Raw genomic sequence first — 27,971 nt, forward strand, 5'->3', positions numbered from 1 at the left:
AGAATACATAGAATCTACACACCCTGGCTCAACATATAGAGTCCCCAGTGCCAGGGTGTGACAGTACCCCCAAAGGCGCGGACTGCGACCGCGCCTCAACATAGACAAACCAGGGGAGGGCTGGGTGGGCATTCCTCCTCGGAGGCGGTTTCGGCTCCGGGCTTGACCACCACCCTTCAATACTCCCCCCGTAGCGCCCCTGGTCCGGTCTGGCCCCGCTGGCTTGAGCTGGACTGGACATCGTAGGAGCGGATTGCTTCAGCTCCGGTGTGGAGCAGCTGACCGGTGCCTGGTGACCCAGGCACGGGTTGTGCCGGACTGACGACGCACACCCCTGGCTTTGTGCGTGGAGCAGGAACGGGCCGGACCGGACTGACGACACACACCCCTGGCTTGGTGCGTGGAGCAGGAACGGACCGGACCGGGCTGACGATGCGCACCCTTGGCTTGGTGCGTGGAGCAGGAACGGGCCGGACCGGGCTGACGATGCGCACCCCTGGTTTGGTGCGTGGAGCAGCAACGGGCCTTACCGGGCTGACGACTCGCACCCCTGGCTTGGTGCGAGTGGCAGGAACAGGCCGGGCCGGGTGGCGACTCGCACCCCTGGCTTGGTGCGAGTGGCAGGAACAGGCCGGGCCGGGCTGGCGACGCGCACCGTAGGCTTGGTGCGAGTGGCAGGAACAGGCCGGGCCGGGCTGGCGACGCGCACCGTAGGCTTGGTGCGAGTGGCAGGAACAGGCCGGGCCGGGCTGGCGACGCGCACCGTAGGCTTGGTGCGAGTGGCAGGAACAGGCCGGGCCGGGCTGGCGACGCGCACCGTAGGCTTGGTGCGAGTGGCAGGAACAGGCCGGGCTGGGCTGGCGACGCGCACCGTAGGCTTGGTGCGAGTGGCAGGAACAGGCCGGGCCGGGCTGGCGACGCGCACCGTAGGCTTGGTGCGGGGAGCAGGAACAGGCCGGGCCGGGCTGGCGACGCGCACCGTAGGCTTGGTGCGAGTAGCAGGAACAGGCCGGGCCGGGCTGGCGACGCGCACCGTAGGCTTGGTGCGAGTGGCAGGAACAGGCCGGGCCGGGCTGGCGACGCGCACCGTAGGCTTGGTGCGTGGAGCAGGAACAGGCCGGGCCGGGCTGGCGACACGCACCGTAGGCTTGGTGCGAGGGGCAGGAACAGGCCGGGCCGGGCTGTGGACACGGATAGGAGGCCTGGAGTGAAGAGCGGCCACAACCCGTCCTGGCTGAATGCCTACCTTCACACACTCTGTGTGAGGCATCCGCACAGGACGTAGAGGGCTGTGTACCCGTACTAGCATAACAGCACGTGACACTGGCGCAGGATATCCGGGACTGAGGAGAGGCACTGGAGACCACGAGCGCTGAGCCGGCACACTCCATCCTGGCTGCATGCCCACCTTCGCACGACACGTGCGGGGTGCTTGCACAGGACGTACCGGACTATGCCGGACCACTCGTGGCACAGTACGCAGCTCCGCATACCGCGGAACCTGCCCAGTCCCATGCTGCCATGCCTGAGTACGGGGAGTTGGCTCTGCTCTCCATCCAGGCTCCGCCAACCTGCCTTCTGGCCCCCCAAACCCGGTGGCCTCCTCTCCAAATCTCCCAAATCGCCCTGTGGCAGCCTCCTGCTGCCCAGTCGCCCATGCCGTGTGCCCCCCCTAAATTTTTTTTGGGGTTGCCTCTCGTCCGACCGACGACGACTCTGTTTACGCCGTTGCTCCTCTCTACGTCGCGCCTCTACCGTCTTACTCCATGGACGGCGATCCATCCCGGCCTGGATTTCCTCCCAGGTCCAGGACCCCTGCCCGTCCAAGATCTGCTCCCACGTCCAGGCTGCCTGATCCTGGAAACACGCTGCTTGGTCCTGGTATGGTGGGATCTTCTGTCACGATCGTTATATGGAGTAGACCAAGGCGCAGCGTGATGAACGAACATATTTATTTATATAATGAATGCACAAACAAAACAACAAAACGAAAACGTGACGTCCTACGGTAAACACAACCCAAACGGAACAAGATCCCACAAACACGAATGGAAAACAGACTGTTTAAATATGGTTCCCAATCAGAGACAACCAGCCACAGCTGACACTCGTTGCCTCTGATTGAGAACCACACTGGCCAACATAGAAATAGAACACATAGACCTACAACACAGAACTAGAATACATAGAATCTACACACCCTGGCTCAACATATAGAGTCCCCAGAGCCAGGGTGTGACACTGACGTTTGGCAACTCGAACCTTCAGCTCCCTCCACAGATTTTCTATGGGATTAAGGTCTGGAGACTGGCTAGGCCACTCCCGGACCTTAATGTGCTTCTTCTTGAGCCACTCTTTTGTTGCCTTGGCCGTGTATTTTGGATCATTGTCATGCTGGAATACCCATCCACAACCCATGTTCAATGCCCTGGCTGAGGGAAGGAGGTTCTCACCCAAGATTTGACGGTACATGGCCCCGTCCATCGTCCCTTTGATGCGGTGAAGATGTCCTGTCCCCTAAGCAGAAAAACACCCCCAAAGCATAATGTTTCCACCTCCATGTTTGACAGTGGGGATGGTGTTCTTGGGGTCATAGGCAGCATTCCTCCTCCTCCAAACACAGCGAGTTGAGTTGATGCCAAAGAGCTCGATTTTGGTCCCATCTGAACACAACACTTTCACCCAGTTCTCCTCTGAATCATTCAGATGTTAATTGGCAAACTTCAGACGGGCCTGTATATGTGCTTTCTTGAGCAGGGGGACCTTGCGGGCGCTGCAGGATTTCAGTCCTTCACGGCGTAGTGTGTTACCAATTGTTTTCTTGGTGACTATGGTCCCAGCTGCCTTGAGATCATTGACAAGATCCTCCCGTGTAGTTCTGGGCTGATTCCTCACCGTTCTCATGATCATTGCAACTACACGAGGCGAGATCTTGCATGGAGCCCCAGGCCGAGGGAGATTGACAGTTATTTTGTGTTTTTTCCATTTGCGAATAATTGCACCAACTGTTGTCACCTTCTCACCAAGCTGCTTGGCGATGGTCTTGTAGCCCATTCCAGCCTTGTGTAGGTCTACAATCTTGTCCCTGACATCCTTGGAGAGCTCTTTGGTCTTGGCCATGGTGGAGAGTTTGGAATCTGATTGATTGATTGCTTCTGTGGACAGGTGTCTTTTATACAGGTAACATGCTGAGATTAGGAGCACTCCCTTTAAGAGTGTGCTCCTAATCTCAGCTCGTTAGCTGTATAAGAGACACCTGGGAGCCAGAAATCTTTCTGATTGAGAGGGGGTCAAATACTTATTTCCCTCATTAAAATGCAAATCAATTTATAACGTTTTTGACATGCGTTTTTCTGGATTTCTTTGTTGTTATTCTGTCTCTCACTGTTCAAATAAACCTACCATTAAAATTATAGACTGATAATTTCTTTGTCAGTGGGCAAACGTACAACATCAGCAGGGGATCAAATACTTTTTTCCCTCCCTTTTGCTAGTGCTTTTCATTCTAATGTTGATGTTCTTATATTATGCATCTGAGGTCTACTATACACTTGCACCAGATGGTCCAATGGGACATGAAAACATACATGTTACCCATGATCCCACCTGAATTCACAAACAGACAGCTCTAGGGGAGATCTTGTTCCCATCAGGATAACTTATGTATAAAATAATCCCCATGACACCTCCGCTTCTAAAGTAAAGAGAGAGGGAGGAAGCAAGCAAGGGTCACCACCCCTCTCTCCTCCTTATGTTCCAGGCCAACTCTATTGCAGTCTTTGCATTGCATCAACCAATGGATGTGCGCCATGCCATCGACTGCACAGTTGGGCATCAGATTGCTATGTCATATTATGCGGTTAGCTGATATGGTGTTGTGAGATATGGCAGGCGTCTGTAATGTAGTAAGGCTGGAACACAGCCTCAGTTTTCACAGAACAGAAGGAGGCTGTGGAATAAACTTCTTCCAGCGTAATGACAAAGAGCCAATGAGCAGAAAGAGGTTCCACCTGTTTGCATTCAGAGGGGACAGTCAGAAATCTATAGGGTGTGCCTGGTTCTAGAGAGCCTCTGTATTCTGAGTGGTGTTTGAGGGGTTGCATTCGAGTCAGGAAACTGTTCACACATGGCCAATGCTCTAGTGTAATAATAATAATAATAATAATATAATATGCCATTTAGCAGACGCTTTTATCCAAAGCGACTTACAGTCATGCGTGCATACATTTTTGTGTATGGGTGGTCCCGGGGATCGAACCCACTACCTTGGCGTTACAAGCACCATGCTCTACCAGTTGAGCTACAGAGGACCACAGTATAGTGTTAAAAAAATGGCAACAATGCTTAAGTTCACTATATCTGGGCGGCAGGTAGCCTAGCGGTTAAGAGTGTTGGGTCAGTAACCGAAAGGCCAATGGTTCGAATCACCAAGCCGACTAGGTGAACAATCGGCCGATGTGCCCTTGAGCAAGTCACTGAACCCTAATTGCTCCTGTAAGTCGCTCTGGATAAGAGCGTCTGCTAAATGACTAAAATGTAAATGTAAAATGTATCTGCAGTCCCCAAACTGACACATGGACGACCGAGCAGCCTAACAATGGTTGGACTTCCTTGATACACCCATAAAACTAAAGTGAACGGTCAATGTTAGTGTTAGTAATGACCTCCCACATGAGTGTTTTTTCGGTGAATTACCCATACTGCAGTTCAAGGAATTGTTGAGTCGCTGCTGCCGTGCAGCAAATGTGAGGAAAATCCAGCTTACTGACCCATGTCCGTAGGCCTATGAGAGCAGGCTTTCAGTTCAGGCAGCTAGGAGTTGATTTGATTACATCTGCCCCTTTTTAACCCAGTCCATTTACAAGCCAAAGACCTAAAACCCCCAGTCTTTTTACGTAAGTAACATTAATCATACAGTAGGCCATATATCAAACATTGATCAAATAGACTACATTTTGTCATTAATAGTAACTTAGTAATAGACAGTCCATTAAAGCTACATTATAGGATTAGATAAGCAATCAAACATCAAGCAATCAAACATCAATCAATCAAACATCAAGCAATCAAACAATCAAACATAAAAAATCCACATGATAGCTCTAAACATATTTTAAAGCTATTATTCTTGCTTACGGTCTTCTTGCTTGTAAACACTAATAAAACCTTATATTTTGTGGGTATGATAGAAAAGGACAGTTGTGCTAACATTAGGCATCTTCTTCAAGAGTCAATGGGTAGGCTTGCCTGATAATCAGACTGTGATACCTCTGGTTCACAGTCTGAGATTAATGCCATACATTTGTTTGGAAAATTTCCTCTCACAAGCTGTACAACCCAGAATGTTGAATCAAATTATATTTTAACTTACTTTACTGGTTGACCATGCAGTTGGTCCTTTTGCAGGTAGGAATGTGAGACAGTATATCCACAGGAAAGTATAATTACATCAACTTTTCTAAGCACTGGTAGTGCGTTCAGATTTCTATTACCTGAAGCATTTAAAAAACAGCTGTCTATTTCAGAGATGTGGGCGAGTGGCGTGCACAGATTGTTGGGCCAAACGTTCGGACTCAAAACATGCAGTAAAGTCGACATGCTTAATAGTGTAGGCCAACAGGTAAACACCACTGTAAAAATGCTTTTAGTTCTAGACCCTGTAATTGCTACCAATAAAACGGCTAGACTTTGGCCTCATCAGTAAACAGACGGAAACTACCTGGAATGATTTAGGGACCACAACTATCATCCTAAACTATCACTGAAATGAATTATTGGATGGTGCGAGTGATTTGAAAAACTGGTAGCTAAATACACTGAACAAAAATATAAACTCAACATGTAAAGTGTTGGTCCCATGTTTCATGAGCAGAAATAATAATAATAATAATAATAATAATAATATGCCATTTAGCAGACACTTTTATCCAAAGCGACTTACAGTCATGTGTGCATACATTTTTATGTATGGGTGGTCCCGGGGATCGAACCCACTACCCTGGCGTTACAAGCGCCATGCTCTACCAATTGAGCTACAGAGGAAATAAAAGATCCCAGAAATGTTCCATACGCACAAAAAGCGTATTTCTCTCAAATTTGGTGCACAAATTTGTTTACATCCCTGTTAGTGTGCATTTATCCTTTGCCAAGATAATCCATCCACCTGACAGGTGTGGCATATCAAGAAGCTGATTAAACAGCATGATCATTACACAGGTGCACCTTTTGCTGGGGACAATAAAAGGCCACTTAAAAATGTGCAGTTTTGTCACAAAACACAATGCCACAGATGTCTCAAGTTTTGAGGGAGCGTGCAATTGGCATGCTGACTGCAGGATTGTCCACCAGAGCTGTTGCCAGATAATTTAATGTTATTTCTCTACCGTAAACTGCCTCCAACGTCGTCGTTTTAGAGAATTTGGCAGTACGTCCAACCGGCCTCACAACCGCAGACCACGAGTATGGTGTTGTGTGGGCGAGAGGTTTGCTGATGTCAACGTTGTGAACAGTGCCCAATGGTGGCGGTGGGGTTATGGTATGGGCAGGCATAAGCTACGGACAACGAACACAATTGCATTTTATCAATGGCAATTTGAATGCACAGAGATACCGTGACGAGATCCTAAGGCCCATTGTCGTACCATTCATCCGCCGACATCACCTCATGTTTCAGCATGATAATGCACAGACCCATGTCACAAGGATCTGTACACAATTCCTGGAAGCTGAAAATGTCCCTGTTCTTCCATGGCCTGCATACTCACCAGACATGTCACCCATTGAGCATGTTTGGGATGCTCTGGATCGACCTGTACGACAGCGTGTTCCAATTTCCGCCAATATCCAGCAACTTCACACAGCCATTGAAGAGGAGTGGGACAACATTCCACAGGCCACAATTAACAGCCTGATCAACTCTATGCAAATTAGATATGTCACGTTGCATGAGGGAAATGGTGGTCACACCAGATACTAACTGGTTTTCTGATCCACCCCCTACATTTTTTAAAAGGTATCTGGGACCAACATATGCATATCTGTATTCCCAATCATTTGAAATCCATTGATTAGGGCCAAATGAATTTATTTAAATTAACTGATTTCCTTATATGAACTGAAACTCAGTAATATTTTTGAAATTGTTGCATGTTGCGTTTATATTTTTGTTCAGTATATATTCAAATAAGCTGGCTTTGCAACACTTAAGATTGAAAACTGCAATTCGGCATGTCTGGCTACAAAGTTAACAGGCTGATTCTCAGGCATGGCTCGTGCATCACTAACCAAATTGAATTTTGGCCTTTACTTGCATCTCATCATCACAACTAGCTTACCGAGAAGCAACAGCTTCAATTCCCGCCGAGCATCCCTCTTATCCCGGCGGAGCTGCCTTTCGATCTCGTCGTTGATCCGCCTGGCTTCTTTCGCCTCCTCGCTGAGGCAACACGCCATTATGGAGTCCAGGGTCATTCTTTTAAAATCACCTTTCCTGCTTCTTTATGCAGATTCCAGTTGCAATAAATTATAAAAGTTAACGAATATCATATCACGCCCTCACAGCTGCAGAAAAAACATGGACGCGTTTAATATAAATAGAACATAGCCTAGATGTGGGGAAAGGAAAATGTATATTTGTGTTGCCCTCCCCCGTTTCGTGTCCTTTCCGACCGTCTGTCAGTCAGAAGACAGTGGCTCGGGGAGTTAACTAAATGTTAGTAAAATTATAATTGGGTAATGAGAGGTGTGATTTTCCTTCTAAAGATGATCAACAGATCCGTCCGTAGTATTTATGTGATAAGTATTGTCATTCTTACCCAGTCATCCTTTTTACATATTTTATTAAAAGGCATGTCTTCATATCCTACGTCCAATATAGTCCTATCATATCATCCGTTTGATGAAAAAATACATGAATAAACGTGTCCGCTTTATTTCCAATCGCTCGACTCCCGGGCGTGGTAAAGCAGAATATGGCGGACATTCATTCCAATCCTCTAGGCATGAATACAGCTATCTCTCTCTGACTAAAATAACAAGAAAAAAACACGAAAACACCAATCGCATGTATACTTAACAAAACGGAAGAACGCGTCATCCATGTGCCTTCATAAATAGGACAACTTCGATAATTCCGCTACACGTTTGCCTATAATACACATTGAAAAAACTATCGTGTTTCGTCCAGCCCTGAGCCTTTCCCCTTTCATCAATTCCATGTATTTTTACAGAGACCATTCACTCCTGGTCGGTGACGTCCGACAGTGGTAGGGAGTGTCTTCAGAAGAAAAGCGACTCGAAAGTAGGCCTAGTCCCAAAACCTATGGAATAGACAAGCGGTTGATGTTACCTGCTCTACCCAAAAGCTATTGACAGAATAATACATACTACATTTGCATGATGGTAGTAGCTGCATGTGCAAAAAGTAATTCAGAGAGAATGGCATTATTTATTTAGCAGACGCTCTTATCCAGAGCGACTTACAGGAGCAATTAGGGTTAAGTGCCTTGCTCAGGGGCACATCGACAGATTTTTCACCTAGTCGGCTCGGGGATTAGAACCAGCGACCTTTCGGTTAATGGCACAACGCTCTTAACCACTAAGATACCTGCCGCCCGCATTATTGCATAGCAGAAGGAAAACCCAAGGTAAGCAGACTAAAGCAGTATATCTACAAGCTATAGGCTAGTCTAGCATGCCATTATCCGAGAAACACTACCTGCCAAATATGTTATCAGTAGTGAATTGGTCTGTGTTGCACAACTTGACCTTTAATCAACAACAAAAAAGGCCCTACAATTATGGCCCTACAAGTATGAAAAAAACAACAACAAAGAACATGTATGCACTCACTAACTGTAAGTTGCTCTGGATAAGAGCGTCTGCTAAATGACTAAAATGTAAATGTAAAATGTAAGTATCTGAGTTGCTGTTTATTTTCAAGTCACAGTTTGATCCAAGGAATATGTGCAATTTATGATTTGAAGCCCACACAACCTCATAGAATCTGAGGTGTAAAATCCCTGAACTCCTGCACTGCAAACTCACAGGATTTAAAAACATGACTGCAAGAAAAGGAAAATAAATGTTGTTGAGTGAGTGGAACACAAACCCATTCAAGGCCTGTAGACCTATTGCAGCGCTTTCATAGGGCTATAGGCTAATGTACCTGAACTACCATTTTGAACAAGGCGATATTGTGCTTCTTCACTCACTGTGTTTACTCAAATAATAGGGCACTGCTGTGCATCCTGTCTATGGGGTAATGGACAGGATACTGCACTTCTCAAATTTCCTTGAGTACTTCTATTATGCACATTTTAATTAAATGAGCAGCGAAAGGCATTTTATCTGTTTAATTGGTCATCTTAAAAGAGCCTCACTGGTCCATGCTTCGGGTCTAGCACCCCTTCCTTAATACAGTACAGGTTGGGCTTCTGTATCAGCACTGAAAAAACACATGGACAAATGATTTCTGCATGATGGATCATTACCTTGGTCATGGAATGAATATAGCTACAGTGATTGAAAGTTAATGGAACTAGTTCTCGGTGACCTGGTTGATGTTTCCTTTGTTTTTAATCATGTTTGTTACGGGGTTGGAGGGTGTCAAAATAGAGTAGGCCTACAGAGCAAATAATTATATGTAAAACCTTTTATTTAAAAAATTATAATATGTACAACTCATTATACTATGTAAAACATTATCATTGAGCCATGGAACTAGACTTTTGTTTATTTAAGACCTGTGGCTCCTCTCATTGCCAGTCCTGGATGCTCTATTTGCATACTAATTAACAGTTACAATTGAGTTTATCTCACTGAGGAATTGAGTGTTGGTAATTTAAGCATGAAATGGTGTCATAAAAATGAATGAGGAGCGTTTAGGGATATGTGCCTTGTCCCAGATCTGCTGTCAGGGGACACAAGTCAACCTGTGTCTGAAATGAAGGGCAACCCTCACAGGTAAACATTAGCCAAAGTGTTGCTGCCAGTCTGCTATGGTATGTAAACCACTATACTAAGAAGAAAGAAAGAAGAAAACAAATCCACAACATCTTTATTACAGGAAAGCAATTACATAGGTAATAAAAAACTTACAATAGCTATGTTTCCATTAACTTGTCCAGTGATTTTTATGTCGACACACAAAAAATCACATAGACAGACGCGACAATTGCCTGCCACGGTGTGTTTCCATTAAACTGTCGTGTCGATAAAAACAGCTGGACGTAATGACGTCACACCAAAGAAAAGAAAATAAAGATCTGCAAAAACCTGTCGAATAGAAATGTGGTTGAAGTGTAATTATTATCCTATTAGACAAATTGTGCATTAATAAAGTGGCGACAGCCTGCAAGCCCAGCCCACCTATCTTTAATTTCTCAGGTAGACCGCAAAAGCCAGGATGCATCTAATACAAGAATTTACTAATATTTGCCATATTCTTATCATTCTCATGTGCCTACTTATCGCCACGGTCCGTGCCATGATGTAACTTGCAGTCACGCAGGCCTAGATGATCTGAAACAATTTGATGGTGAAATTGCAATGTGAAGCAACTCAGGCATTCTTGAAAGTCAATACAATCCTTATCCCGCAAATAAACATGATTTTTATTGTTGAATAAATTGATTTTGTGAGCAGTAGACATTAGAATTAAATGTGGAGTGGAGCTTTATAGTTCATAAAATCACGTGCCGCAAACCTTAAAAATTATCAGTAGCTCATGTATGTTTCCATTAACTTGTCCAGTGCTTTTTTGTAGAAATGTAGAAAGTTCGCATAGAAAATAGATGCGTCAATTGCCTACTACGGTGCGCTTCCATTTAACTATCTTGTGTCGGTAAAAACGGCTGGACGTAATGACGTCACCTGGGTCAATGGATACCTACCTAATGACTGCATCTGGCCTACATCACATTTAGCCTTTTGGCAGACATCCAGAGTGACTGAATAAAGACTAATAAAATAAATTAAATGTTGAAAGCAGTTAGAAATAACATCAACTAACTAACAATGCTTTCTCCTACTGAAATCATGCTACTGGCAGGAAGCACAATCTTGACTAACAGGACATTTTCACACAGATGAATGGGAAACCTGTGCCACAGTGATCATTTGACCAGCCCACTGAGGTGCGCAGATGGATGCAAGCGTTGCGTTCCACATCAAGGTGTGTGTACCAGTTTTCGTAGTAGAATCCTACACGGTCGATCCACAGCCACCTGTCCTGGAGATAGAATCCACCAATCCACGCGCTGGGCTGGTTGGCCATTGTCGTTAACTGCTGCAGGAAGCGATACTGCCTGGGGTTTTGAACGGAGGCCAGGTTTGCATGCAGAGTGTTGCAGTGTTCCTCTGCATTGTGCCACGACAAGTATGAGTTCACAAAGAGGAAACAGCGTGACTGATGTAGGTACCAACCGTCAGGGCAGTGCAAAAACCTTATCGCTGGTGCTTGGACCAGCTCAAGAGCATCAGCCTCAGCTTCCCCTTCTTCGGGTAGAGCAAGCTCTACTTTATTTTCTACCAGTTCTACTACGGTCTCCATTGGAGTGTCACCCAGCGGCTTCAGTGGCCCTGTCTCTTCTTCAGCCCCCTCTAGAACTGGAACAATGCTCAGTTGTTCCACTGCCACAGCCTGCTGCTGTCCTGCTGCTTCCCTCAGAGTTAAGGCCACACAGAGTAACACAGAGATGATCAGGACCTTCATGGTGATTTTGCTGGTTATCTGTAGCCGTCGGTAAATCACAGGTAGTCTTTTCTCAGGTAGGCCAGTGATGGAGTGATGAGTGTAGTAGAGGTTGCTCTGCTCTTTATAAACTGTCCCGTCCTGCATGCTTTCACCAAGGAACGTTACGTGTCATAGGGCAATGATAAGTGGAATTTATATGGTAGCTATGAACAAAGCTGTAAATTGTGATTGGCATTGTAAATTCATTTCCTGAAAACATGTTGGTGTTTACGGTCTTCAGCCCGCCTTTGACCGTGAGGTGTTCCAGTAAATGATCGTAATAAGGGTGGGTTACACTGAAAATAAACCCAGGTGACTATCTATCAGGTGTACACTACTGTTCAAAAGTTTGGGGTCAGTTAGACATTTCCTTGTTTTCGAAAGAAAAGCAATTTTTTTTTGGAAATACTGTGTAGACATTGTTAATGTTGTAAATTACTATTGTAGCTGGAATATCTACATAGGCGTACAGAGGCCCATTATCAGCAACCATCAGTCCTGTGTTCCAATGGCACGTTGTATTTTCTAATCCAAGTTTATCATTTTAAAAGGCTAATTGATCATTATTAAACCATTTTGCAATTATGTTAGCACAGCTGAAAACTGTTGTGCTGATTCAAGAAGCAATAAAACTGGCCTTCTTGAGACTAGTTGACTATCTGGAGCATCAGAAATGGTGGTTTCGATTACAGGCTCAAAATGGCCAGAAACAAATCACTTCCTTCTGAAACTCGTCAGTCTATTCTTGTTCTGAGAAATGAAGGCTATTCCATGCGTGAAATTGCCAAGAAACTGAGGATCTCGTACAACACTGTGTACTACTCCCTTCACAGAACAGAGCAAACTGTCTCTAACCAGAATAGAAAGAGGAGTGGGAGGCCCCGGTGCACAACTGAGCAAGAGGACAAATACATTAGAGTGTCTAGTTTGAGAAACAGACGCCTCACAGGTCCTCAACTGGCAGCTTCATTAACTATACTTCGCTTTTCGTTACTGTACTCTACTGTCTTGTACTGTGCTCTATTGTACTGTACTGTGCTGTCCAAACTTGTGAAACATAGATGTCTATGATTGGTTCAGATTTGGTCTGGGCCGGACCAAATTTGAACCAATCATAGACATCTATGTTTCGGACCAAATTTGAACCAATCATAGACATCTATGTTTCGGACCAAATCTGAACCAATCATAGATGTCTATGTTTTGGCCACATATAGGCCAGTCTGGACCGGACGTCTTTGGATGTTGAAATCAAGGCCGAACCAAATCAGAACCAAACATAGACTAGCTAGCTACTTTTGAAGTGAAGCTAGCTAGCAGCTAAAAGAGGCTATAAGAAACTTTTGTCACTGGGTTCTCTTGAGCCAAAAGGGGTCCCCCATTGGACAGAAATATTGTCCAGAAAGTATCTAATTGGACAGAAAGCTGCACTTCTGACCTCCCTACACTCATGGCATGAGCAAAAGCATTATGTTTGCCTAAAACTAAAGATTTATGTAGTTTCATGAGATACAATTTATTAATATTAGCTATATGATATCATATAAATACAATTCAAGCAAACAATTTGAAGCAGACAAGTTCCTAAAACCTCCATATTGCATCCTTAAATGTATGTTGTTTTTTCTGCCACAAGATTGGAAATGTTAGACACTTTTCAAATTCAGTTCAGAGGTGCCCAGGACTTCAAGGCTTATTATGATTACGTGTGCGCTATGTAGGACTCAGTCCCGTTGCCAGCAGTCAAGGCAAACCTGAGTCAAGGGATGCTTGACTTTAACAGGGTTCGGCTCAAACGGACAAATCTTTGACCATCAATTAACAGCTCCACCATGTCGCGGTCAGCAGCTGCTACCAAAACAGTCTCGGTGTCGGAGAGCCAGGTAAGAATCAAGTAGGCTAAACAACTTGAAACGTTAAGTAGGAACCCTTGCTTCATAACCTGTCCTTATTCCTTGTGCGATCTCTGACTGGAAAATGAATTACTACCTTCATCTTTCTACCCATCTCAGAAAGGTACGGGTTGGACTTTAGGAAGAAGATTCCAGCCATCCGCTCCAAGGAGATGACATTCAAACTGGGTATGACACTCCGAGAGTGTCTGACCGCTTCACCAAACCTCAATACCCTCCAACTCCATGGTCTTCCATTGAGAGAGAGCGAGACTTTATCACTCTCACCAAGGTAGCAAGTTGCAGAGGCACGTTAACCTAAACCAACCTAAGGTTCCGCAGTGCACTGACTAACTAGTTTGTTGTTACTCACCAGGGTTTAGCCAAAAGTGTCTCTTTGGAAAATATCTCCTTGGCTCACCGTGTGCATGTTAAGGCTACATCAACATGTTTACATTATCTGCTTGTGTTTTCTCTAATTTGTGTTTTCTAATGTTCAGCTATCTACCAGAGCTCTGTTTCCCTCTAATGGTGATGGTGAGTATGACATACTCAGAGAAGATCTGGATTGAAATCATTACACATTCAACAATTGCATGGGCAGAATCATGCATCCTTATTGTGTGGTGTTTTGGGTTGTGTGTGAGCTCCCGTTGACTGACCTCTCCCCTGCACTGCAGCATCAAGCTATGCGTAGGCACAGTGCAGCCTAGGCCGCGTCTTGGAGGTACAGAAGGCCTGAATTTAGGGCATGGGAGGCCTCCGCTGGGTCACTCTCAACTGAAACACCCTGGTGTGAGACAAAGGGGCGGTTGCCCTCGCACAGGAGCTGGCTGAGGTCCTCTTGGTCAAAGGTTAGGGGACACATTCAGTCTCTCATTGACCCTCTTTCAAGTCAGTTATTCAGGGTCTTTCCTTGAGCTTGAATCCATGGTCTTGTTCATTAGGGCACACCGTATCAAAACATATTTATTATTGGTGGTATTGACTGTAGTTGTTTTCCTAGCCGTGGATCTGCAGAAGTGTGATTTGTCCAACGAGGGGGCATGGTCTCTGCTGGAGGCTCTGAAGTCCAACTCCACTCTCTATGTCCTTGACATCAGGTGGAACCGCTTAGTGGGTAAGTTCCAACTTCGACTGCTCTGAGTGGATGGGATTGTTTCACTCACGGCACCAGTCAAAAGCGTATCTTCTGGTAGTAGACATATCAGAATGATTATATCTAACAGGCTTGCTGTAATGTCCTTTGATAGTTTGTTTTAGGCCTAATACGAGGCATTCTTCCTCCTCTCCTCACGCAGACAACGACCTGGTGAAGATTGTGATCGAAAAAGAGTTCTCATGAACACAAACGGTCAATCCTCTCAGGTAGGGATGTGTCTGCTCCTGGCCTTTCTGCCTATTAAAGGAAACATTGGGAGCTGTGTGTCCATGATCAGCGCAAGGTGGTACACACCGTATTATACGGGGGTGGGGGGGCTGATGATTGTAGTTTCTCAGTCGTATATGCTCCGTGTTTTATTTTGAAGTACTCCTGGATCAAGCCCCCGTCCCTCAACGACCCATAGAAACCTCAAGGCCTTAAGAGAAGAACACTGGGAAATGCAGCTAGAGGAAAAGCAACATTTAGGATAGGTACTTTTCATAGTTTACTCTCTCTTAAACTGTACATCTTATTCATAAGACACTGTTGATCGACGCCATGTAAGTCAATGTGAACAGATGCCATTGAGCTGCATTCCATATGCTGCATTTAATTCCAAGGCATTTGCTCTTTGACCTCCAGGCCCTCGCAGGTTGTCGCCAGCAGGTAGGTGGAGTCCAGGTGTTTCTCAGCAGCCACTCCCCAGCGCCAGCAGGTGTATCCCATGGCGCACTGCAGAACGCGCTGGACGACAGAGGTGAGGGCAGTCGTCGAGGAGGAGCAGAAAAAGGATCCCATTGAATTAATGGAAATGTCATGTCTTCCTACAGGACGAAACGTGTTTATCTTTATGTCAATAATAAAGAATAAAGACTTAAGTCAACTTCCATTGTCCTCCATGAGTGGCTGAATATTCTCAAGTTTAGTGTTTTATTAGGAGTATGTACAGGATACACATGGTATACACTGTCCAACAAAATGCTTACTTGCAGTTTCCTTCTTGACAATGCAACAACTATAAGAAATAATAAAAGATAAGAATACAAACATAAAGTAATCCTTACTTAGTTCTCTTCTCTTCATCTTGACAGAGGGCTTCCTCCAGTGGCAGAGCAGAGCTTTGTGGTAAGCAATTAATTTCTCTAACACATTATTAGAGATTAATTCTGACACATTGCACATACTTACAGTGTGGCGTTTTAAAACGGGACTACTTCAAACTGCAGTGCATCCCACCGGGCATGTTTGCTCTCCCACAGAAAAAAAGGTTTGTGCTCCATTTTGTATTTTTTAAATTACATAAATAAATTGTTTGCATGTTATTTTGGCATTAATACGTGTCACGTATCAGGTTGCAAACAATGTAAAAATAATAATATAATAATTGAGTTAATAAAGCTGCATACAAACATGGTCTCTTTTTTGCTTTCTTGAGTAAGGCAGCTCCAAAATGCAGGTGTTTCAGCCTAGCTCAGTGCTTTCTGTGGTGGTGGGGCAGCTAGCGGAAAATACGGAGAGTAGGGGTTGGTAATGTTCTCTATTTGTGCCGTGATTGGCTCAGTGTTCTGTCACTAATGGGGACACTACGTCACCGCAAAATCTACGGGGAGAGCTTGAAAATTAAAGCCCCTTGGGTGCTGCCATATAATTACATTAGAAATGCCCATCCAAGAAGGCTGAAGGTCATTGGCCACAGATAAAATGACGTCAAATCACGTTATATCTACTGTAGCTTTGATTGGACTGATCATGTCAACATCATACTTTCAAAATCTTAGCTAGCAAGCTAGCAGTCATCATCATGAATCAAGTCGACAATCTACTGGCAAATCCTTTTCAATCCTTGTCATGTGAAGATAAATAATGAAGAGAATTATAGATAAAATGTATCGGTGCTCATCGGCCATTAACATTACACAACAAGTTGGAAATTGCAAATTCAACAATGAGTGGTTTGGAAGGAATCAGTGGCTAAATGCAAGCATTGCAAAGCAATCACTAGCCTGCTATTCAGTGGAGTGTGTGTGTGGTCCAAGTCTGGGTTTAAGGGTCTCTTTTCCAAGCCTAAAAGGATCAACATTCAACATTGGCCATGCTTTCAATCCAGCATGACTTCTGCCGCGTTCGAAACCACTGGAAGCTCGGAACTGGGAAACTGGGAAATCTCAAACTTCAGTGAGTTGAAGACAACTGGGAACTCTGAAAAAAAAAAAAAAAAGAGCTACGACTGGGAAAATACGTTTTGACCGGTTATCCAACTCGGAATTCCAAGTCGGGAACTCGGGCCTCTTTCTAGAGATACGACCTGAAGATCACTGAGGTCATGATTCAACCTTGTTTTTTTCTGAGTTCCCAGTTGTCTTTGAAAGCACCAAATATCCAGAGAATGCCAGACTTTAATGCCAAAGTTTGATGACAAACTTTGCCACGAAGGACCGCTGCGCCACATTCCTGTTCAAGTGAGCACAGCACAAGGTGAGTCCAAAAATGTATTGTATGCTGCTGCATAAATGATGCAATATGCCAGGGAGACATGTACAGTGTATACTGTAGCTAAGAAAGTAATACTAAGTGTATGTTGTGTAGTAAGCAGCTGTTAGTAGCCCATGTGCCTCACCCTAATAACTTGCTCCCTTTTCCCCTAACTACTTAGCCTACTGTTCTGACTTGGTGGTGCACATTTACAATATAGCCTGTTTTAGAGAAATGCCATCATCTAATATTGTTAGACCTTTCATTGTCTGCTTAAATGCCCCCTTTATTTATCCTACGGTTCTGACTTGGTGTACAGGGACAATACTGTAAGAACGGCCCATGTTCTGAATTCTGTCGCTGTACATTTAAAAAGTGCTGAACAAATAGTTATATTGACTACGTTCGTCCTCGCTCGCTCATTAATGTCTTAATCGAAATTACTGATTGCTTATCCGCTCGTCGTCCCCTTATGCCGTAGTTTGTACATCTCAATTGTCAGTAGAAACCACATTTGTTTAAGCAAGTCAGCCATATCAGCTAAGTTAGCAGTAAATGAGGCTGAATGAACTTTTTCGCTGCCAGACAAGGCTCAGCTGATATCCAGGTGTAGCAGTGGTAAGGTGTTGGGACTGCTGTTGGGACTGCGGTTGGGACAGCTTTATGTAGGCCCTAACAGTTTGTGGGCACCATTTGTCACCATTATAGTGCAATTAATGTATTGGTTAGTGTTGTGTTGTGTAGTGGCTTTGCTGGCATGCATCAAAAAACTTTTTCTTGAGTTTGCCCCACCAAGATTGACATGCTAAAATCGCCACTGACTGACTGTCATCCCAACCTCTGTACTATAAGAAAATAAATTGGTGGGTAAATCGGTGACAAAAGTAACGCTCCCTATACTTTCAGTGCATTTTTCTGCAAAAGGTGGGTAAACTGTTAGGCAAAAAAAAAAAAGTGGGTAAACTGCGTTTACTTGCATTTACCCTCCACTACACCACTAATTAAAACTAAAATGCATAGTACACAATATTCTACACAGTTTATGTGAAAATATTATATGTTTGGCATCTATGCCGCTTTTTCGTTCTTGTATATGTGTGTGTTAATTGTCTATCAACTGCTATGTCTGTTCAGTATGAGTGATGCCTCACTTCCATCGTGACATATTTCATTACACCGTATGTAGGGCTGTGGCGGTCATGAAACTTCGTCAGCCGGTCATTTGGAACATCTACATTTGAAAAATTGAATAAATCCATGTAATATAGACTACACCATCACAATAAATCCGTTATTTATTTTATACAGGTCTAAAGAAACATGATATGAAGAAATGTAGTCTATTTCAGAAGAACAGACTAGCATACTCTGAGTTGTCCTTATGTTAGGTCCTGATCTGGCTATGCCATATGGCTGTGGGCTACACTAGTTCATTTAGCAGACACGATTAGCTTAGAATTCTGTGGCATTATTTTATAAACTCAGGAAAAAAAGAAATGTCCTTTTTCAGGACCCTGTCTTTCAAAGATAATTCGTAAAAATCCAAATAACTTCACAGATCTTCATTGTAAAGGGTTTAAACACTGTTTCCCATGCTTGTTCAATGAACCATAAACAATTAATGAACATGCACCTGTGGAACGGTTGTTAAGACACTAACAGCTTACAGACGGTAGGCAATTAAGGTCACAGTTATGAAAACTTAGGACACTAAAGAGGCCTTTCTACTGACTCTGAAAAACACCAAAAGAAAGATGCCTCAGTGTTCCTGCACATCTGCGTGAATGTGCCTTAGGCATGCTGCAAGGAGGCATGAGGACTGCAGATGTGGCCAGGGCAATAAATTGCAATGTCCGTGCTGTGAGACGCCTAAGACAGCGCTACAGGGAGACAGGATGGACAGCTATATCATCCTCGCAGTGGCAGACCACGTGTAACAACACCTGCACAGGATCGGTACATCCGAACATCACACCTGCGGGACAGGTACAGGATGGCAACAACAACTGCCCGAGTTACACCAGGAACGCACAATCCCTCCATCAGTGCTCAGACTGTCCGCAATAGGCTGAGAGAGGCTGGACTGAGGGCTTGTAGGCCTGTTGTAAGGCAGGTCCTCACCAGACATCACCGGCAACAACGTCGCCTATGGGTACAAACCCACCTTCGCTGGACCAGACAGGACTGGCAAAAAGTGCTCTTCACTGACGAGTCGCGGTTTTGTCTCACCAGGGGTGATGGTCGGATTGGCGTTTATCGTCGAAGGAATGAGTGTTACACCGAGGCCTGTACTCTGGAGCGGGATCGATTTGGAGGTGGAGGGTACGTCATGGTCTGGGATGGTGTGTCACAGCATCATCGGACTAACCTTGTTGTCATTGCAGGCAATCTCAACGCTGTGCGTTACAGGGAAGACATCCTCCTCCCTCATGTGGTACCCTTCCTGCAGGCTCATCCTGACATGACCCTCCAGCATGACAATGCCACCAGCCATACTGCTCATTCTGTGCGTGATTTCCTGCAAGACAGGAATGTCAGTGTTCTGCCATGGCCAGTGAAGAGCCCGGATCTCAATCCCATTGAGCACATCTGGGACCTGTTGGATCGGAGGGTGAGCGCTAGGGCCATTCCCCCCAGAAATGTCTGGGAACTTGCAGGTGCCTTGGTGGAAGAGTGGGGTAACATCTCACAGCAAGAACTGGCAAATCTGGTGCAGTCCATGAGGAGGAGATGCACTGCAGTACTTAATGCAGCTGGTGGCCACACCAGATACTGACTTTTACTTTTGATTTTGACCCCCCCCCCCTTTGTTCAGGGACACATTATTCAATTTCTGTTAGTCACATGTCTGTGGAACTTGTTCAGTTTATGTCTCAGTTGTTGAATGTTGTTATGTTCATACAAATATTTACACATGTTAAGTTTGCTGAAACTAAACGCAGTTGACAGTGAGAGGACGTTTTCTTTTTTTGCTGAGTTTAGTATGAAGAATACAATTGAACATAGCTGAATAAAATAGAAAGGATATTTTCTCCAAATTATTTGAGGGAGTGGGAACATGCGGCTATTCTGTGTTGAGCGGTTAACAAAGAAACAGGTACTCCTATATGCGTAATTAAGAGCTATTTATGTAACTGTTGTTGTGATACAAACGTTGGGCTATATGTTTTGACTTTTAATACATTCTAAGGCTGCATGATGCAACTAATGATTTGAAAAAAGTTGCATGAAAGGTTTGAGCACAGCTTTGTTTTTTGCTCAGGCTGTACACACTTCATCAGTCTCTCATTCACAATTTGACAAGCACTCGATAATGCCTCGAATTTCCCAGCGGCATCCCCTTTATGTGGCCGTAATGCCCCCTTAAAAAACCCATGCTTTTTTTCACCCAGTGGCTGTTGTGCCCTTGGACTGAATATAATAATTATAATTCCTTTCTCCCAACTGCGTGCTCAAAGCACCTCTCACTCACATGGCTCTCAGTCATGTGATCAGGTCTTTCTCACAGGCTACAAGTGAAGACAGACACATCGGGGACGCAACTGCCTGCGTCTTTATCCAATTCAGAGGCGCATGTTGAAGATATTGGAAGAACTGTCCACATTTACTTTTCGTCAGCCAACGAGATGAGTAGACCTAACGAACAGCAAAAGCACTAGCCTATGTCAATTTACTATCCCCCATAGTACAAAAGTTGACCTATTCTGTGCGAGAAATAAATATTCCAAACATAGTCTGGGACAGTTGTAGGATGCGATAGATCCCAAATAAATACAACCACTAGCATCCCCAAAAAAAATTCGCGCAATGAGGCTGACGCAACAGATCAGAACATTTAGCTTAAAATGTTGATAAACTATTAGGCTATTTCTTCACATTATAAGAGCAGCAATGCGCACACAGCAGTAGGCTATAAGCGCGAATGATCCATTAGCGGGAAAACACCATTCTTGTAATTATTTTATAATAAAGGTGCATTTCTATGGTAAAAATGATCTTCCCCAAACTTGAAGCTCATGCGCAGTTAGGCTCTACACCCGTTGTACAGCGGATTAATGTGCTTAATGTTAAGAAGTTATTTGGCCACTTTAGTTGTTTTTTGTGTGTTTTTTTTAGTTGTCATACAAACTGTATCAAAACATATAGGCCTGTGGGCTAGACTACATGAGGTGTGTGATTTGAAAAAGTTGAAAAAAAAAGTAAGTGTTTCTTCCTTTACTGCAGACAAGCTGGGCATAATTCACAAGTGACAGGTTAATATTGTCACCCATCAGACTATTAATGATTTAATCTTGTCTTTACAAATACTAAATAATATATGTGTGAAATTTGTTTTGATTTAGAATGGACCATTATCATGCACCTGTCTCTAAACAAGGGCACAGGGGAAAAAATACATATAATCTATGCACTTACACTGTAAATAGCGAATGGAGGATGCTTTTCCCTTGGTTCATTTTCATGCGAGCCAGGTAGGCTATACTCATGTTGTAAAGAGAAGCAATGTGCTTGATATTAGGAAAGTTGAGAAATAAATATATTAGGCCTAGCCTATTGTCATGACTCTCCCTGGGTGAGGATCAAAGGCCTTACATCAGCTTGGCAAATGGCCGACAACAACCAGACCCTTTTACCCACAGGGGGGCTGTGCCCGTCTTGACACGTTAATACTGCCATAGATTCTCCTCCTCTCTAATTTATTTCTGGCATTCTAGTATGGTGAAAGGAATGCCCTTGTTTCAGAGACGTTTTGCCGCCCCAAAACTTCAACATCCAACAATGAACATTTGGACAATATATTTCAACATCCAAACGTTGGGAATGATGAGAAATGGAATATGGAAAATTAATGTCTATTTTGTGATGGTATAAAGGCGTTATAAGGAAAACATTGTGACTTGAAGAGCTTTTACACTGTGTATATCAGGTTTACATTCTTTACCTTGTGTAGAAAATATCAAGGAGGAAGACAATGTTTTCGTGAAGATAGGAATGTGATTTTAGCTTTCTAACGAAATCATAGTGATGATAATACATTTGCATCGTTACTAGCCACGCCCGAGGGAGCTCGGAGAGCGTGTCAGTATGACGGAAACGCCCCTCTTTACCAGAGTGCATAAAAGATTGAGATAAGAATGATCAGATCAGACTAGACGGACCTCAAGCTGCAGCTTTTGTCCAGCCTCCACTAACAATCAATGTTACGGCTGAGTAGCTGTTCTAAGTACTGTATCTAAGAAGGTGAATTTAAGTGGGACCATCCTGTTACTCTCTTCAAGCAATCGTCTACTACACTGCTCTCATCACCCCACAGGGGATCATTGACACGGCTGACTAGCCGTCCTCAGTAGACCACTTCCAGAGCGAGTGAAAGTAAACAGACAACTAAGAAGAAGGACATTGTGACCTCTTGTGGACAATCTGAGCCTTACATCTAAAAGGCCATCTGAAAGAGAAGGCCCAATCGACCCCTTCCCACGAAGGCCTGGGTCCAACAGAGATACAGGACGAAGACCTCCAACACGTAAACACATGCATTGCTTTTCTTCCCAAACGGGCGGCAGTTTGGGGCAAAGTGTTAGGATTACTGTGAGCATAGGTCCATGTGTATCCAAGTGTTTTCTCTCTCTCTCTCTCTCTCTCTTTAATTCGCCATCTTTTGTAACGAGTGTCATATTGTGTTAGTCCTCTAGGGACCCGTTTTCATTGTATTAAGTTTCTAATCCCTACGTATACCGTGTACGTGTTTGTATCTTGTGTTATCATTTTTTATTAGTTAGTAAATAAATAATTAAATCAATTTGTGTGGTACGGAATGATCAGTAAGACCCGGGTTCGTGCAGACTTAAAGAGTTTACGACTTTCAGAATGAGACTGATATGAGGTAAATGATTAATAAATGACTGTTAAATTATCAGAGATATCTAGATATCTTTAGAGTTAATTCGGGAAACGGTAACTCTTTAAACAACTTTTCCCGTGGTGCCCCAAATTCCTAATGAGTTAATTGTTACATGATTAATTTAATCTAGTAACAATTAAACATAATAGGTAATTATTCAATAAATAATAGTCATCTCAATAATGAAAGTCACGTCACAACACTATATAAAGCTGATGGGATCCACCTCTTTTTAATAGAGGCCATCACGTTTTCTCACGCAATTGCATAGCCTATAGAACTGTTGCGCAACATGAGCACTTCACAGAGTAGGCGTTCCCTAACGGAAAGAGGGCCAGCCCAACGGATTCACCCCAGAGCTTCAGCCACTCTCAGGGGGTGATTTCAGCCTTTTGTTTGTTACTTTTGTGTCTTTTTAGCTATATTTAAAAACTGTGAATCATGTATTTTATAATGTTCGTACATTTATTTATTTTCTACAATAAAACAAATGTTTCTATATCTTGATTGTAGGGCACAATACTTTGTTTACACACTATTCATCTGTGAGTACTTCTGTCAGTTTACACTAGAAAAGGTTATGGGAAAAAATTAGTTTTGATCATTCTACAGGGCTATTCAGTTTTTATTTTATTTCTATTGGTGCATGTATATTACTCCCATTTGTCGTGACATGACTTACTTTAATGTATGACTGTTATTTATTGAATCACCTAACTAAATTCAGCAAAAAAAGAAACGTCCTCTCACTGTCAACTGTGTTTGCGTTTAGTTTCAGCAAACTTAACATGTGTAAGTATTTGTATGAACATAACAACATTCAACAACTGAGACATAAACTGAACAAGTTCCACAGACATGTGACTAACAGAAATTGAATAATGTGTCCCTGAACAAAGGGGGGGTCAATATCAAAAGTAAAAGTCAGTATCTGGTGTGTCCACCAGCTGCATTAAGTACTGCAGTGCATCTCCTCCTCATGGACTGCACCAGATTTACCAGTTCTTGCTGTGAGATGTTACCCCACTCTTCCAAAAAGGCACCTGCAAGTTCCCAGACATGGTAGAGCACGGCGCTTGTAACGCCAAGGTAGTGGGTTCGATCCCCGGGACCACCCATACACAAAAATGTATGCACGCATGACTGTAAGTCGCTTTGGATAAAAGCGTCTGCTAAATGGCATATTATTATTATTATTATTATTCTGAATGTCGCATAATCCTTGAACCTGCAAAACCCCTAACCTTATTGATGAATCAGCATTACACAAATTGTCTTAATTATTTATTTACTAACCAACTAAATAATAACACAATACAAACACACATAGGTTATTGATTACTAACGTAATACAATGAAAACAGGTCCCTAGTGGACTGGACTAACATTAGCATGAATGCTTGGGTAGAAGGAGGGTCAGAGTGGAAGGGAGAGACAGAGATTCAAACTATCATGGTTACTTTGGAAACTATGCTCACAGTAATCATAATACTTATGCACCATAATAACGCTCATTCGGATTAGAAATGCAACATGCATTTAGGTGTAGCTGTCCTCGATAGTTGAGTTGATGATGTAGGACTCTGGTTTGCCCACCAGAGATCTCAATGTCCTTGGTAGAGTTTCTGGTCGTAGTGGTGGTTAAAATGGATACTTTAGATGTACCAGCGGTTGTTGGAGAGGGATTGTCCTTTCCAACTTGTGTCTTTAGTGAAAGTTCTCTAGACGACTATACATGCCAGCTGCAGAGTGAAATGATAAGGTCTAGTGCATTGTCTTCTTCTTCACCTCGTGTAGAGGTTGAGAGATTCTCCATTTCAAACATGTGGATTAACGTCTCATGTTTTCTGGTCTTTCTAGTCTAACCATTTTGTAACGTGTAACTTCAGCTTCACGCTTCTTGGTCTTGTACAGTGTCAACCATTTTAAGCCGTGGGGCTTACTGGTCTGGTAGAAATTCAACCATTTGCAACGTTTTGCTCACGCTTCACGTCTGCTGGTCTAAAGGTTGATTTGTTTTTCAAGGCTTTTTATGCACTCGGGGTAAAAGGGGCGTTCCATCATGTTTACACGATCTCTGATGTCACTCGGGGCGTGGCTAGTCACTGTGCATAGTTTATATGAAAAACTATTATCTCATTAGAAGACTGAAATCACATTCCTATCTTCACCAAAATACTCTCATACTTAATCATATATTTTATACAACATTTTGATGTAAATTTGATAGATAGAATATGTACACTTTCCGAGTTACAGTTATTACTTTATACCATTACATTTACATTTTTACATTTTAGCAGACGCTCTTATCCAGAGCGACTTACAGTTAGTGAATACATTTTTTATTTATACTGGCCCCCCGTGGGAATCGAACCCACAACCCTGGCGTTGCAAACGCCATGCTCTATCAACTGAGCTACATCCCTGCCGGCCATTCCCTCCCCATACCCTGGACGTCGCTGGGCCAATTGTGCGCCGCCCCATGGGTCTCCCGGTCGCGGCCGGCTGCGACAGAGCCTGGATTCGAACCAGGATCTCTAGTGGCACAGTTAGCACTGTGATGCAACGCCTTAGACCACATGACATCACAAAATAATAAACAATATGACATGATTATTCTTTAGATCCCCACTGACCATTTCCCACATTCTTTTAAGTAGGAATATTGTTTCATTATCCACTTTTGGATGTTGGAGTCTTGGCGGGAAGACTTCCTTTGTCTCACAGGGAAATTATTTCTTCCCATACGAGAGACCAAAAGGAGTCCTTTTCTGCAAACTATTTATGACCGGCTGTTAAGTCATAAAACTGGCCCCCAGGAAAGGGGGTGTTCAAACCTTTGCCTAGCAGGAATGTTTGATCCTCAAGCTCTAGGAAGTGTCTTGGTGGTTCCAAACTTCTTCCATTTAAGAATGATGGAGGCCACTGTGTTCTTGGGGACCTTCAATGCTGCAGACATTTTTTGGTACCCTTCCCCAGATCTGTGCCTCGACACAATCCTGTCTCGGAGCTCTACGGACAATTCCTTCGAACTCATGGCTTGGTTTTTGCTCTGACATGCACTGTCAACTGTGGGACCTTATATAGACAGGTGTGTGCCTTTCCAAATCATGCCCAATCAATTGAATTTACCACAGGTGGACTCCAATCAAATTGTAGAAACATCTCAAGGATGATCAATGGAAACAGGATGCACCTGAGCTCAATTTCGAGTCTCATAGCGAAGGGTCTGAACACTTAAGTAAATAAAGTATTTCATTTTTTTTTTTTTTTATATATACATTTGTTAAAATGTCCAAAAACCTGTTTTTGCTTTGTCATTATGGGGTATTGTGTGTAGATTGCTGATAAAAAAATCATATTTAATCAATTTTTTAATAAGGCTGTAACGTAACAAAATGTGGAAAAAGTCAAGGGGTCTGAATACTTTCTGAAGGCACTGTATATACAGTGGGGGAAAAAGTATTTAGTCAGCCACCAATTGTGCAAGTTCTCCCACTTAAAAAGATGAGAGAGGCCTGTATTTTTCATCATAGGTACACGTCAACTATGACAGACAAAATTAGATTTTTTTTCTCCAGAAAATCACATTGTAGGATTTTTAATGAATTTATTTGCTAATTATGGTGGAAAATAAGTATTTGGTCAATAACAAAAGTTTCTCAATACTTTACTCTTTGTTGGCAATGACACAGGTCAAACGTTTTCTGTAAGTCTTCACAAGGTTTTCACACACTGTTGCTGGTATTTTGGCCCATTCCTCCATGCAGATCTCCTCTAGAGCAGTGATGTTTTGGGGCTGTCGCTGGGCAACACAGACTTTCAACTCCATCCAAAGATTTTCTATGGGGTTGAGATCTGGAGACTGGCTAGGCCACTCCAGGACCTTGAATGCTTCTTACGAAGCCACTCCTTCATTGCCCGGGCGGTGTGTTTGGGATCATTGTCATGCTGAAAGACCCAGCCACGTTTCATCTTCAATGCCCTTGCTGATGGAAGGAGGTTTTCACTAAAAATCTCACGATACATGGCCCCATTCATTCTTTCCTTTACACGGATCAGTCGTCCTGGTCCCTTTGCAGAAAAACAGCCCCAAAGCATGATGTTTCCACCCCCATGCTTCACAGTAGGTATGGTGTTCTTTGGATGCAACTCAGCATTCTTTGTCCTCCAAACACGACGAGTTGAGTTTTTACCAAAAAGTTATATTTTGGTTTCATCTGACCATATGACATTCTCCCAATCCTCTTCTGGATCATCCAAATGCACTCTAGCAAACTTCAGACAGGCCTGGACATGTACTGGCTTAAGCAGGGGGACACGTCTGGCACTGCAGGATTTGAGTCCCTGGCGGCGTAGTGTGTTACTGATGGTAGGCTTTGTTACTTTGGTCCCAGCTCTCTGCAGGTCATTCACTAGGTCCCCCTGTGTGGTTCTGGGATTTTTGCTCACCGTTCTTGTGATCATTTTGACCCCACAGGGTGAGATCTTGCGTGGAGCCCCAGATCGAGGGAGATTATCAGTGGTCTTGTATGTCTTCCATTTCCTAATAATTGCTCCCACAGTTGATTTCTTCAAACCAAGCTGCTTACCTATTGCAGATTCAGTCTTCCCAGCCTGGTGCAGGTCTACAATTTTGTTTCTGGTGTCCTTTGACAGCTCTTTGGTCTTGGCCATAGTGGAGTTTGGAGTGTGACTGTTTGAGGTTGTGCACAGGTGTCTTTTATACTGATAACAAGTTCAAACAGGTGCCATTAATACAGGTAACGAGTGGAGGACAGAGGAGCCTCTTAAAGAAGAAGTTACAGGTCTGTGAGAGCCAGA

General features: G+C 43.7%; 2 protein-coding genes and 1 long non-coding RNA gene across 3 annotated transcripts in view; 1 reads left to right on the plus strand and 2 right to left on the minus strand.

Moving 5' to 3' along the window:
• The window catches only part of LOC121551276 (guanine nucleotide-binding protein G(q) subunit alpha), a 38,116-nt gene extending 29,873 nt beyond the window's left edge, over positions 1-8,243 (minus strand). Inside the window, exon 1 of the mRNA XM_041863844.2 lies at positions 7,335-8,243. Coding sequence (XP_041719778.1) covers positions 7,335-7,470 — 136 coding nt within the window. The 5' untranslated portion in view covers positions 7,471-8,243. The remainder of the gene's footprint in view (positions 1-7,334) is intronic.
• A 1,797-nt stretch (positions 8,244-10,040) lies between these two features.
• Positions 10,041-11,772, minus strand: LOC121551411 (ladderlectin-like). Its single transcript, XM_041864051.2, has one exon. It carries the CDS (start codon positions 11,711-11,713, stop codon positions 11,066-11,068), a length of 648 nt encoding a protein of 215 aa, XP_041719985.1. The 5' UTR covers positions 11,714-11,772; the 3' UTR covers positions 10,041-11,065.
• A 2,781-nt stretch (positions 11,773-14,553) lies between these two features.
• On the plus strand, positions 14,554-15,517 carry LOC121550563. Its single transcript, XR_005996972.1, has 4 exons — positions 14,554-14,746; positions 14,928-14,994; positions 15,156-15,261; positions 15,413-15,517. It is a non-coding gene; the product is annotated as an uncharacterized LOC121550563 (long non-coding RNA).
• Positions 15,518-27,971: the final 12,454 nt, after the last annotated feature.

The sequence above is a fragment of the Coregonus clupeaformis genome, chromosome 18 (genome assembly GCF_020615455.1).
Source record: "Coregonus clupeaformis isolate EN_2021a chromosome 18, ASM2061545v1, whole genome shotgun sequence".
In the NCBI taxonomy this organism is placed as follows: domain Eukaryota; kingdom Metazoa; phylum Chordata; class Actinopteri; order Salmoniformes; family Salmonidae; genus Coregonus; species Coregonus clupeaformis.

Excerpts from the sequence above, each read along its gene's own strand:
- LOC121551411 (XM_041864051.2), bottom strand. The coding sequence starts at position 11,713 with ATGAAGGTCCTGATCATCTCTGTGTTACTCTGTGTGGCCTTAACTCTG.